Here is a 12,856-nt window from a genome sequence, read left to right as displayed (position 1 = left end):
GGGATTCATTATTCATGCGGGGATCGGGGGGCTGTCTCTCAGCGTCCCTTTGAGGTCTTTGGTCCCTTCAGGGCGGAGGTTCTGTCGGGTCATGTGACTTCATGGCAATCATAAACACACCAACAATCAGACAACACACATCGTAAACGATGCAAAAAACTTTGACTGAAGTTGAGTCCTCCCTCCCTCCCTCTCTAAGTTCTACTTAACCTGACAATGTGTAGAAGAAATAAGATTTTAATTAATGGGATTCTTATTGGCTGTTGAACAATGGTCGACAGAGAGTAAACCAACTCTCTCACCACTGAACCACCAGGACAGTGAATAGAACATTCTTGAAGTTAAACTTCACATGACAGAAATAACAATACATCATTCAAGTCAGTCAGTTTTTACTTATCCTTATCTTGTACTGTTATTGCTATGTGGCTGTTGAGGTACCAAGCCTTAGAATTTTACTCTTGTGTATTTGTACAATAAGATGAATTAAAATAAAACTCTGATTCTGATTCGTCTTCTTTAAACGTTCTTCACTTTTTAAATAACATGCATTATTATTTAATTGAGTAATTGCATTCCCAAGTGCAATGAGTTCAGTTGTTTGGCACCGATGTGATTTTCTCCACCGCGGTAAAATGTTTACAAGCGCACTAAATCAAAACTAGGACACGATTGAAAGAGCGAATGAACGGTCGGGTCATAAATGGTAACGTTCAAGGGCCCTCGTTTACCGGAGATTAACCTGATGCGATCTCCGTTCGAAGCACTTTAACAGTGTCCTTGGTTCAGGGTGTGTGTGTGTGTGTGTGTGTGTGTGTGTGTGTGTGTGTGTGTGTGTGTGTGTGTGTGTGTGTGTGTGTGTGGGTGGGTGTGTTGGGGAGGACGACGACCGAGATGTGATTGGGTCTCCGTTGTGTTGCGGGGATGCGTTTAAGTTGATTCGGTGTCAGAGTGACTGCCAACCTTACCTTGGAAGGTTGGCTGTCCTGCGCGTTTTAAAACCAGTCCTGCGTGTTTTAGAACCACGAATTAAAACCATCACTGCTCCCATTTATCTGATTGAGACTTTAATAATTAACTGTGCTGCAGAAATGCAACTTTTTAAAATGTTTTTCCGCCCCTACGATCCGAATGAGATATGGAAAGGCAAACAATGACATACTGTGAAGTGTGTTACAAAGTAATAAGGGCAATACTAAATACACACACACAGCCGCACGCACACACAAAATCACGCACACACACACACACACACACACACACACACACACACACACACAATACCGCCCCCTGGTGGACGTACACACGATAGCAGGCACTAGTGTTACGTGTGTGGATTAGACTATTGTCTCCACGGCCCCTGTTGCCACTACACACACACACACACACACACACACACACACACACACACACACACACACACACACACACACACACACACACACACACAAAGACACACACACACACACACACACACACACACACACACACACACACAGGTTTCCCATAGCACTTTACAGTTTAGGCGGCCAGCTAAGCAACACACAAAACACACCAATTTTTTTATTGTAAATATTATACAATATTATACCTGTACACGGTTTCAAGAGGTCAAGAAAAAACTAAAGTCTGGTCAGCTTCATAAACAATTTATTTCAACTGAAAAGCTCTTCATATTTGCATAGCAACAAAAACAATTCTGAACACAATTATTTCAAATACCAATGATCAAACGATGAAGTAAAAGTAACAACATAATTTCTCATGTACTGTTGATGGATTGAAACAACAAAAACGCCCACAAGGACTAGACAGCCATTGTCCACGGTTAGATCTTTGACTTTGACTATGGTGGCAGAATCTCAAAGTTAGTTTCGAGCCATTTTATGTATTATATTATACATGTGATACGGTTCTTTACATTGGATGAATTTTATTGTCATGTGTGTCTGGTTACTGAAATGGTAAAACATTTCAGGATGTTATCCATTACAACTAAAACATTAATGGCAACTTGTAGGATAAAACAGTTTGAACATTTCACATAAAGGGCCAGTTATTCAACCAGTTATTCACAAAAACATTTATACACCATTTTCAAAATGTACCCCACAAATACCTACTTTGTTATAGCCATTCAGCTCTGGTAACTTCTGTTTGGATGTTAGATATGTGACATTTAAACAATTAAATGGATCCTAATGTTGATGTTCAGTGGATTATTCCTCTGCCTTCCTCTACGTCCTCCTACGTTTCTTACTTTTTACAACTTTTCTCTTCCTAGCCTCCTCCTCAGGATTACTCTCCGAGTCATTCTCAGAATCCTTCCCTGCAATATAATCAAGCATCGCTCTCTGGCCGGCTTTCCGTTTGCTCTCCCTCACACTCTTGCTCTCCTCCGTCTTGTCCTCTTCAGTCAGTTCAGAGGATGGTTCCCTGTCACTCCAATCACTATCAGTGTCAATGTCATCGGAAGAATCCCTCCTCAAACGGCCCTTCCCTGACGTCTCAGCTGCTGTGGTTGTGTCTGGGGCCATCCCTCGTACAGCACGAATAGAGTTTGTTGCGGTGTTTCTTTTTGTCACGCCGCGTCCTGCTACGCGGTCCAATACCTCCATCTAGTGGCTATTTGACGCCAGTGGTCCTTCTCCTGACACACTAGTCTATTATCACCAATCACCATTCCCTACTTCAGCCGGGGATCTCCTATCAGCCGGCGCCAGTTTGTCGTTACGTCTACCCAGTTAGTATCGATCCTACCAGCATTCATGAACATCTGTTTCGTAGCCTGTCCCCGTGGTAACCGTCTCTCCTCTTCTCTAGTTCTCCCCCTGCCACCGGACCCCTGCCTGTCTGACTACCCACCTGTCGTCGAGTCCTTGCCTGTCTGTCTGCCTGCCTGTCACCGGACCCCTGCCTGCCTGACTACCCGCCTGTTGTAGAGCCCTTGACTGTCTGACTGCCTGCCTGTTACCGGACCCCTGCCTGTCTGACAACCCGCCTGGCTTGTTACGTATTTTAAACACATAAGCTGCCCACACATAGCCACTAGGAAGTAGGATCGAACACATAAGCTGTAATTACCATACATAGCCACTAGGAAGTAGGATCGAACACATAAGCTGTAATTACCATACATAGCCACTAGGAAGTAGGATTGAACACATAAACTGTAATTACCACACATAGCCGCTAGGAAGTAGGATCGAACACATAAGCTGTAATTACCACACATAGCCACTAGGAAGTAGGATTTAACACATAAACTGTAATTACCATACATAGCCACTAGGAAGTAGGATCGAACACATAAGCTGTAATTACCACACATAGCCACTAGGAAGTAGGATCTAACACATATGCTGTAATTACCATACATAGCCACTAGGAAGTAGGATCGAACACATAAACTGTAATTACCACACATAGCCACTAAGAAGTATGATCGAACACATAAGATGTAATTACCATACATAGCCACTAGGAAGTAGGATCGAACACATAATCTGTAATTACCATACATAGCCACTAGGAAGCAGGACCCGACATTTTGAGCTGCAATAACTATTCCAGCCACAGAGGGCAGCACCTTTAGACAGGTGAGGAGGGCGAAACCAATACGTCATATAGGCCACGCCTACTCGGTATTAAAGCAGGGCCTGAAGCCAATGAGATCAGAAACATCCGGCAGTCCATACTAGGGAGTTAGGCAGAGAGGCCTGCTGTTTGTCGCTCACACGCGGGTTCATACAATTCCCCTCCTTTTGCTTCATAGTTACCATACCGAAATACAAATAAAGTGAGTTAAAAGCGATCCGGATTGGAATACTTTCTTCAAGAACGCAACAACCTCCCAATAAATCCCGTTTCCGCCTCCCTGTGTTCAGCACTTGGGACCCCACGTCCTGTTCCATAACACTTTAAGGTCTTCCGCTGGGTCTAACCATGGATCCCCGTATCGTCCCAAACATATTCGTTGCTCCATCGCCGGAGGCGAGCGCTGTACTTGATGTTCTTCAGTGATGGTAAAAAACCCGAAAGACGACAGTTCAAACCGTTCTTGGAGCGGCGTTTTTGGACAAGATCGGGTCGAAAATGATTAACCAGCTGATCAACTGTAAATTTCAGCTGATCGCGCAACTGTTATCTAAACATAGAGGCGTGGCGGAGTTACGTGACCATGACAAAAACTGTTTATGAAAATAATTTCAGGGTGGAACGTGGATGCAAAACATTCCGAAAACGATATGAAAACGATAGCATGAACGGAGATCATTTTCATTGCGGATGTGCGTTTTTACATTTACCCGGGTTAGTGTGGATGGGGCCTGAATTTCATTTGCTTGGTTGCAAAGGCTGTGGAACATCTGCCGAATACTACAGAAAATGCCAACTTTTCATCGGATTGCGCCGGACTCGCCATTTCTGCTGCTTCATTGAATCTGTTTGGTGTGTGCGTTTGTGTGTGTGGCGCGCGTGTCCTGGCTTGTGTGTAAAAACACTGGCTGCGATTGGCTACCATGAAACATGACTCTGCCTTAGCCAATCATAATCGCTTATGTCGTTGCTAACCCACCTGGTTTCCTCACTAGCAGTTTGTGTTTGGAGTCAGGGGTGCTTTCGGATTACGCAGTTTATTCAATCAATTAATAGTAATGCACCGCATTTATCGTACAGTAACGGTAACGGCGTTGTAACGACAGAAACAGTAATTAGTTAGATTACCCCGTTACTGAAAAAATAACGACGTTACCTAAGGCCGTTCTTTAAAACAGCGTTATTACCAACACTGGTAAGCACTAGTGAGCCTAAACAGGCTATAGACCAGAGGGTTTTTTAACTTGTGCCAAGTATACCAATGGTGGTAAACAAGGGTACTCCAGGTGGTATATGGAATTACATATTTGAAAGACACATTACAAATATAGATAAAAAGATAGATAGACAATAACTATATTCTAAATAAAAGTATCACAGGCGGTGGCTGTAATAGTGGAGAGTCAATATAGGGGGTAATCAAGGAGAGTCAATATAGGGGGGCCAGTGCCCCTGTAGAGCTTTATGTGTAGCAACGCCCCTGGTGGCAGTCACACATGTTTAGAATAGCCACCCTCCTCCATACGGCTAGATTGCCGTTAGCTCTTTATAGAACATATAGTATTGACCCTTTTGTAGTACCCTTACAGCGCCCAGTAATAAAGTATCCAGTTTTCGTACCAGCAGGATTGTACTTGATAACGTGTTTGATTTTTACTTTAGTTAGCTCGGCTAGTTTACCTGCACTGGGCTCTTGCTCTGGGGCCTGTACGATTCCCTCGGACTGTTAAAAGTCCATGGAAAGATTGACGGGATCGCATATTCTTTGAGTATGGTTTTGGATTTGGCGGACATCATTTTATGATGTGCTTTTCGAAGTCTTCAGTCTTAAAGCGTTTTGAACACACGCGTACGTTCTTCCATTGCTCCAGCGACGTGTTCTCGTCATAGTTTGGGTCTTTCATCGCAACCAACGTTTTTCCCCTCTCGATGTTCTTCACTGGCAAGCAGTGATGTACAGCTTTTCTTTCTGTACATCCTTGCACTGAACAGGGGAAAGGCATAGTTTCTAAAAGATCCCATGGCATGAAAAAATGTCACTTTCTGAAGTTTTCTAACATTAATATGAGTTCTCCTAGCCTACCCATGCACCCCCAGTAGCTAGAAATTTCGTTGGAGTAAAACGAGCACTACGCATTCTGCTCCGCCTTTGACAAAACAAAGCTCTGATGCGCCGTTTTGGAATTTTCCCCGTATGTCGTCATAAGGAGAGATGCCACCTCCCCTTTCTCTGCCTTGCCAGCCGAGAATTTGGCCCGCAAATGACATACGACCATGCGAGGGCCACATGTGTGTGTGTGTTTGTGTGTTTGTGTGTGAGTGTGTGTGTGTGTGTGTGATTACACACACTGTAACGCAAGTGTGTGTAATCACGCTACCCACTGCAAAAGGACCACCGCCTCGGCGCTGCCCGTTGCCCGCTGGCGAGGCAGTGGTCCCTGGGTAGCGAGGATCCGGCAGGAGACAATCGCGGTCAACAATCCCTTTCTCCTCCATGTCGTGGTTCAGTCTACTTCAGATTGATGTGGACGTGGAAGAACCAGAGACGTCGGAGAACCCGACGCGGTCGTTTGAGATTCATAATATCGTCTGGAGGCTCACACAGGTTTTGGCCGTAATAATATATATTATTTGATATAGATATATGTATAATATGATATTATTTAGATATAGAGCTCCAGGACTCCCTCCGGAGCACCCGGAGTGTTCTAGAATATTTACAGAACGCGGCCAAAGGCTGTGCACGCCTCGCCAGAGTGATAGATATAACAGAGTGGCGACACTTCCATTGGACTCCGTTGTAGCGTTTTTTGCCGCCTACTTCCGGGGTATGGCGCCTCGCATAGTTCCAAAACATCCATTTACGGCGTAGTAGAGCATTCATTTCCATTGCTGGCCGTCAAGTAACTTCCGAGGTAAGTGCATTAAATAGCTACCTCTTTTGAATTGTCAACTGTCTATATTGTATCAGAGGCCCTTTATGACGCATATACTGATATTTATTTGTATATGCACAGCGTAATTATGTATATTTTTATCTTTGTAGACAACTGATTGCCTGCTAGTTTGTTAGCTTGACTTCACCATCTGTGAAGGTATCTCCTGGGGTAAATTGATTAAATTGCTACCTCTTTTGAATTGTCAGCCCTCTATATTATATCATAGGGCCTTTATGATGCATATACTGATCTTTATTTGTGCACAGCGTAATTATATATATTTTTTATCTTGGTAGACGACCAATTTTCAGTCATTGCCTGCTAGTTAGTCAGCTCGATTTCGCCAGCTGTCAAGGTATCACTGCACCAGAAGTTAAGTAGTGAATCTCTGACAACTTTTATTTAGTTAGTTATTGATGTAGGATTACTAGGATCAATAAGGTTGATAAACGACGGGTTTAATCTTCTGAACCTGACGGTGTTAGCTACGGCGTTGGAGTACTGTGTGTCTGATGCTATAGCTAGTAGAAATAAGGTTGCTTTTGTTTAATTATACCCTTGAAAAGGCTGCTGGATTACATATATGAATAGAAATTATTCCACGCAAAAAATATAAGCCATAATGACAAGCTTCAGATGTTATTACACAGACAGTAGTCATTCTTTTTTTTCATAATGTAAGCTTCTGTCCACCCCTTCCCCAACTTGGCAGCAATTTGTTCATGTGTGGGGAAACTCGTTGACCTACAGGCTATTCAAGGTCTTGTCTAACCCTCACTCTCCAGCTCAAGCTGGTGTGTGGTGAGCGGCCTGGCGCAGATTGGCTGCCGTGCATCACCCCAGTGGGTGCTACACACTGGGGTGGTTAGTGAGGTCCCCCCTTCACTGTAAAGCGTCTTTGAGTGTCTAGCAGTGACCTGCTGCTGCAGGTCGCTGCTGCCTGAGGCGATGGCTGCTTGAGCTGGCTGGTGGTGGCGAAGGGTGGTGGTGTCGACTTCTGCTGCTAGTGGTGGCGGCTTGTGCTGGCGACGGCTGTTGGTGGTGGCGACTGCTGTTGGTGGTGGTGGTGGTGGTGGTGGTGGTGGTGGTGGTGGCGTCGGCGGCGACTGCTGCAATTGTTGTCCTTCCTTTCGACCTGATGCACTTTACTATCCTTAACCTCAGCCTGATGTATGTGGAGTATTTTCTTTGTATATTAATAACTTATAATATTCCTCCCTGTTCCTTAACTTTGTTCTTGTTTTACAAGTTAGATATACACGCATACCAGTTTACACATTTGTTATTCTTGTTCCACACGTGACTAACATTGTTCTATTTATTGATACCCCCTGGCTCTACTTTGCTGTTCTTGTTCACACTTACTGTATGTTTGCTTTGTTTCTCTTAGTCCTCGTTCCCACTTTTTTTTGGTTCCACAAACCTCGGCCTGATATATGTGGAGAGGATTTTTTTCTAAACACTCAGCATCTCAAACACTGGGTCCAGCTTTACATGGTGCATCATCCTTTGCAGCGTGCAGATGATAGGCAGTGGAATCAGCATTTGCTGGAGGGTTTTATAACCAGTGGTCCATTTGACTTGTATTGCCTTTTTAATTGTCTCCTTTCCTCACCGTATTTCTCTCTTGTTAACACTTATCTATACAATATTCATCCCTGTTCCTTCACTTTGTTCTTGATTTTCAAGTTGGATACACACACACACATTCTTGTTGTCTCACCCATTGTTTAATAAAAAAAATTATATTTCATTCATCCAAGCGTAATTATTTGTTATTCTTTATATGTGATACTTTGAACATCTTGAATCGTCTTTGATTTCAGAACAGATGTAGTAAGGTAAAAGTTAAGGTTAAGCCACTAAAGTCAGTATCCTAGTGCTACCCATGCTAACACGAACGTGAAGCTTTCCCTCAAATTTAAAAACGGATCTAAGTAGCTTTCAGTTGTCACCCTACCACTCCGAATGTAAAACTGACATTTACAAATATGCAACAATAGTCAGAAAAGTACTTGCATGTGTTTCTTAATTTGTATTTACCATTCAATATTGTAATCGCTGCTGTCAGTCCCATAGAAGAACACGGCAGCGCGGCGTGTTTTGGAACTATACAGGCTTACATGAACCACGTGACCACCTTGCCGGCGAGATCAGGGAGTGTCGCAACTCTTCTCTCTCTATGGCTCTGCCAGCAGCCATTGCGATACATCCACTGTAAACAGAGCGCATGGTACTGTGGCAGCAAGCTGCTCAGGGCCACACCCCCACCCTCCTCCTTGACCCGCCTCTCTCCTCCTCATTTGCATTAAAGCTACAGACACCGAAACGGCGCGTTTGGGGAAAGCTCAATGTGCGACTGGCTCGTAGTGGCTGTAATTCTGCACCACGGCTGAATTTTGGGAACGTCTTCAAATACTGTGTTTGGGGCCCACTAATATTTATATTAAAGCATCCATAAAGTAGCATGCCATGGGACCTTTAAAATGTCACAACACTACAAATGCAGCCTTCTACAACAGTTCAGATCACTGTTGTTGGAAAGCTCCGTCTGAAATGACGCACAGCCTTGTGCCACAGGCCGACCTGCTAATGATGTGTACATTGTTTCTCAAACTGTGGTAAGTGTACCTACGCGTGCTCTGTTTGTGCTTAAGCACAAAAGCATTGTTATAAACGTCTATAGTATGCAATGTTTAGTCACACACACAAAGAATGCAACACTGATTTTTTGCAGAATGAAGACTTTTACAAATATATCGCTAAATGATTTACACACTCAACATTAATAAGTAAAAGTACTTACGTTAGCAACACCACATGACAGCTCTTTCAATGTAGCCAAATCAATATTGTCAGCTGATCATGTCCTCTGCAGCTCAAGATTTTTTAAGAGTTTCTGTTGACAGTGAATAATGTATGTTGCAGGAAGACTGATAGCTCCTCATTGGATGTCTCAATGTCAACTGTTGATATCTGGAGTCTCCCTTATAGCATTGTCCATTCTGCACATACCTCAACTATAGTGTATTCATATGTATACCCCTGTTTATACTTTACATATCCTCTTGTCCATAGTGTTCTGAACTATATTACATTAATTTTCTGATTTGCATTCTGTTATTATATCATATCATATCTCTCCTCATTCCTTATCCTGTATATAACCTCTTGCCATTGGATATTGACACCACTGTCTAGAATAAATGCTAGTTAATATCCCGAATATGAGTCAATGCATCTGTAAGTGCGACTAAGAAGGAGAGGGGGAGAGAGAGTAGTATCAGAAAGGGAGGTAAGAGTTGGATACGGAGGAAGAATGAAAGGTTAGACATGGAGAGTGAGGAAGAATGAAAAGGCTAGAGGTGGAGTGAAGAAGGAAAGGTTGGAGGTGAACAAAGAAATAACTAAAGGTCAGAGGTGGAACAAGGAAAAGGGAAAGGAAATAATAATAATCTAAATAATATAAAACAATCAAAAATTCATACACTCTCTGTGGATAGATCAGACTGCAGGCTTACAGTCTGACAGACTGCATGAAAATAAGCATCAATGGTCCACATCTGCGACCACAACTTCCCTGAAGTTATGGTTGCATGTCAAACAGCGCATTAATATTGATACTTCGGACAAAAAAAGAATCAGAGGAAGCGCATGATTCAAGCCAATGGTTTTATTGTATCTAGCTAACGGCCGTACAGGCTAACAGGCTAGCAGGCTAACAGGAGTCGGTGATGCGCCTGAAGGAGTTGAAGCGAGTGGAGCCGCTCATGCCCATGTCCCTCATGCTGCGGTACTCCCCGGGCCTCATGTACATCATCCTGCCCCTGTAGTTAGGCTGCTCGTACATCAGCCAGTGGCCGTCCATCACGTTGCAGGACTGGCACTCGGACATGTGGTAGCGCTCCATCATGTTGTCGCAGTCGTCCATCATCTCGTGCATCTGGCCACCGAAGTTCTCCTTCTCGTAGATCCTCATCCTGAACTGGCCCCTGTGCTGTTGGGGGGAAAAGGGGGGGGGGGGGGGGGGTGGAGTCGTTTGGTTATCCCGCCAAAATAGATTTAGCTTAGCATTCGGATTTAACATTTAGCAGTAAGAAGAAAAAACAATTGTTATCGGTAAGCACGAACTTCCTAGCTTGTGTCATAGAATGTAGCGTATTAAGCTATTAAAGGCTCATTTGTGTAAATGATTTGGTTAACATGCTATCAGACGCCAGCTACAGATATTAGCCTGTTTGCTCCGTGTCGCGTGCATTCGGCGGTTACCATGGGGATGTTGCGGCAGGACCTGATGCAGTCGCTCATGCCCATGCGCTGGTAGTCGGAGTACTCGCCCCTCTTGACGAAGTACTGGTTGCCCATGAAGTTGGAGCGGTCGTAGACCATGAAGAAGCCGCTCTCCACCCTGCAGGAGTGGCACCTGCTCAGGTAGGAGGTCATGTCGGGGCAGTCACTGCCGGTCTCGTACGACCGGCCCTGGAAGTTCCTGTCCTCGTAGAAGATGATCTGGAGGAGGAGGAAAGGGCCGATGTCGGTCGTCAGGGGAACCGCCCATCGATTATGCTATGAGGCTAACGATATAAATTATACTGTGAGGCTAACGATATGAACGATGCTATGAGGCTAACTATATAAATTATGCTATGAGGCAAACACTATCAATTATGCTATGAGGCTAACAATAGAAATTATGCTGCGAGGCTAGCATTTTCAATCATGCTACGAGGCTAAATATATCAATTATGCTATGAGGCTAACTATATAGATTATGCTACAAGGCTAACGGTATCGATTACGCTATGAGCCTAACAATATCAATTACGCTATGAGGCTAACGATGTAAATTATGCTGCAAGGCTAACGATATCAATTATGCTAAGAGGCTAACTATATCGATTATTCTACAAGGCTAAAGGTATCGATTATGCAATGAGGGGGACCATACCTATGTTCCCCGGGTCCTATGTTCCCCGCTTTGTATGTGACCGGGGAACATAGGACCCTGTCAGCAAATCTTTTTTTCGTAGGATGGTAGGGGCTAGTACCGCCTTTTTCGGCTCTGATTCGCCTGTGATTCGTTCGAATGGCTCTCCTCCGATTGGTTATGGTTAGGGTTAGGTTAAGGGTTAACCCTAACCATAACCCTAACCCCAACCCCAAACCTGACCCTCACCCTTTGCACCTGGGGAACATAGGACCTTGGGAACATAGGGATGACCCCCAATGAGGCTAGCAATATCAATTACACTATGAAGCCAACAATATAAATTATGCTCTGCGGTTAACAACATAAACTATTCAGCGATGCTAGCATTTTCAATCATGCTACGAGGCTAAATATATTAATTATGCTATGAGGATAACAATATAGATTATGCTACAAGGCTAACGTTATTGATCATGCTACGAGGCTAACGCTATGATAGTCCACGTTGTATTCTATTTCTGGTCGTCTCGCATTACGTTGTACAGGAGTGAGTTCCACCCACCTTGCCCATGGTCATGATGGCGGCTTGCTGATCTCAGATGTGATGCCTGCCTGATCGACACTTCGGCCTATTTATACCCGGTGGCCACGCAGGGCCGTCGCCACGCGCATTGTGTCCAGGAAACCTTTGAGTCATCACTCTTTTCAGGGCAGCACTATGGGGATGGCATGCCCTACTGTACCTGTCAATATGAGTGGTTATTATTCCCGTGGCGCGAGTTGACGTTGCACCAGGTCATCAGATTTGAGAGTTGTTTTTGACTCCGCTCCCTAAGGACAGAATAAGTTATTTTACATTTTCATTCAGGGCGTTTATCAGACGCTTTTACCCAAAGTGACTTACAATAAGTCCATTTGTCAGAAGACAGAGAAACAACAATATATCTCTGTTGGTACAGTAAGGATGTTCATAGAACCAAGTGCCAAGCACTAACAATCACTAGGTTAACCCATTCCCCGTAGACAACACAGATAGCTGTCACATAGGATAAGACGCTACACCATGCTAGTACTGTTTTTAAGTGCCAGGACATACAACATAGAATAAGTGTGTACATAAAGTGCAAGGACGTACAAACATACAATAAGTGCTTAAGAGGGGTGTGTTGGGGGCGTAAGGGGTCGGCTATGCAGAGTCCAGGTGAACTCTGAACAGGTGATACTTGGCCAGAGCCGACACCGTGATGATCGTGCTGAAGGCACCCAGTGGTCAAACCAACCACAGGGGAACGACTCAAAGCAAATACACAAAGACGCCTGAAAAGACACGCGGTGGACACGCATCCTGGGACGTGTGTCCTGGCGTTGGGCATCCATGATTCCCACCATG

At 44.2% G+C, this 12,856-nt stretch overlaps 1 protein-coding gene across 1 annotated transcript; it reads right to left on the bottom strand.

The window, feature by feature from the left end:
- Window positions 1-10,254: 10,254 nt before the first annotated feature.
- LOC307077123 (gamma-crystallin M3-like) lies at window positions 10,255-12,043 on the bottom strand (the record flags this gene model as incomplete). The annotated part of the gene is made up of 3 exons (XM_079738413.1): window positions 10,255-10,533; window positions 10,806-11,045; window positions 12,029-12,043. 3 exons carry the CDS (start codon window positions 12,041-12,043, stop codon window positions 10,255-10,257), a joined length of 534 nt encoding a protein of 177 aa, XP_079594539.1.
- Window positions 12,044-12,856: the final 813 nt, after the last annotated feature.

Source organism: Pollachius pollachius (genome assembly GCF_949987615.1).
Source record: "Pollachius pollachius genome assembly, chromosome: 6".
Lineage (NCBI taxonomy): Eukaryota > Metazoa > Chordata > Actinopteri > Gadiformes > Gadidae > Pollachius > Pollachius pollachius.
Note: the sequence above shows the minus strand (reverse complement) of the source record. Positions and strands in the feature narration are given on the sequence as shown.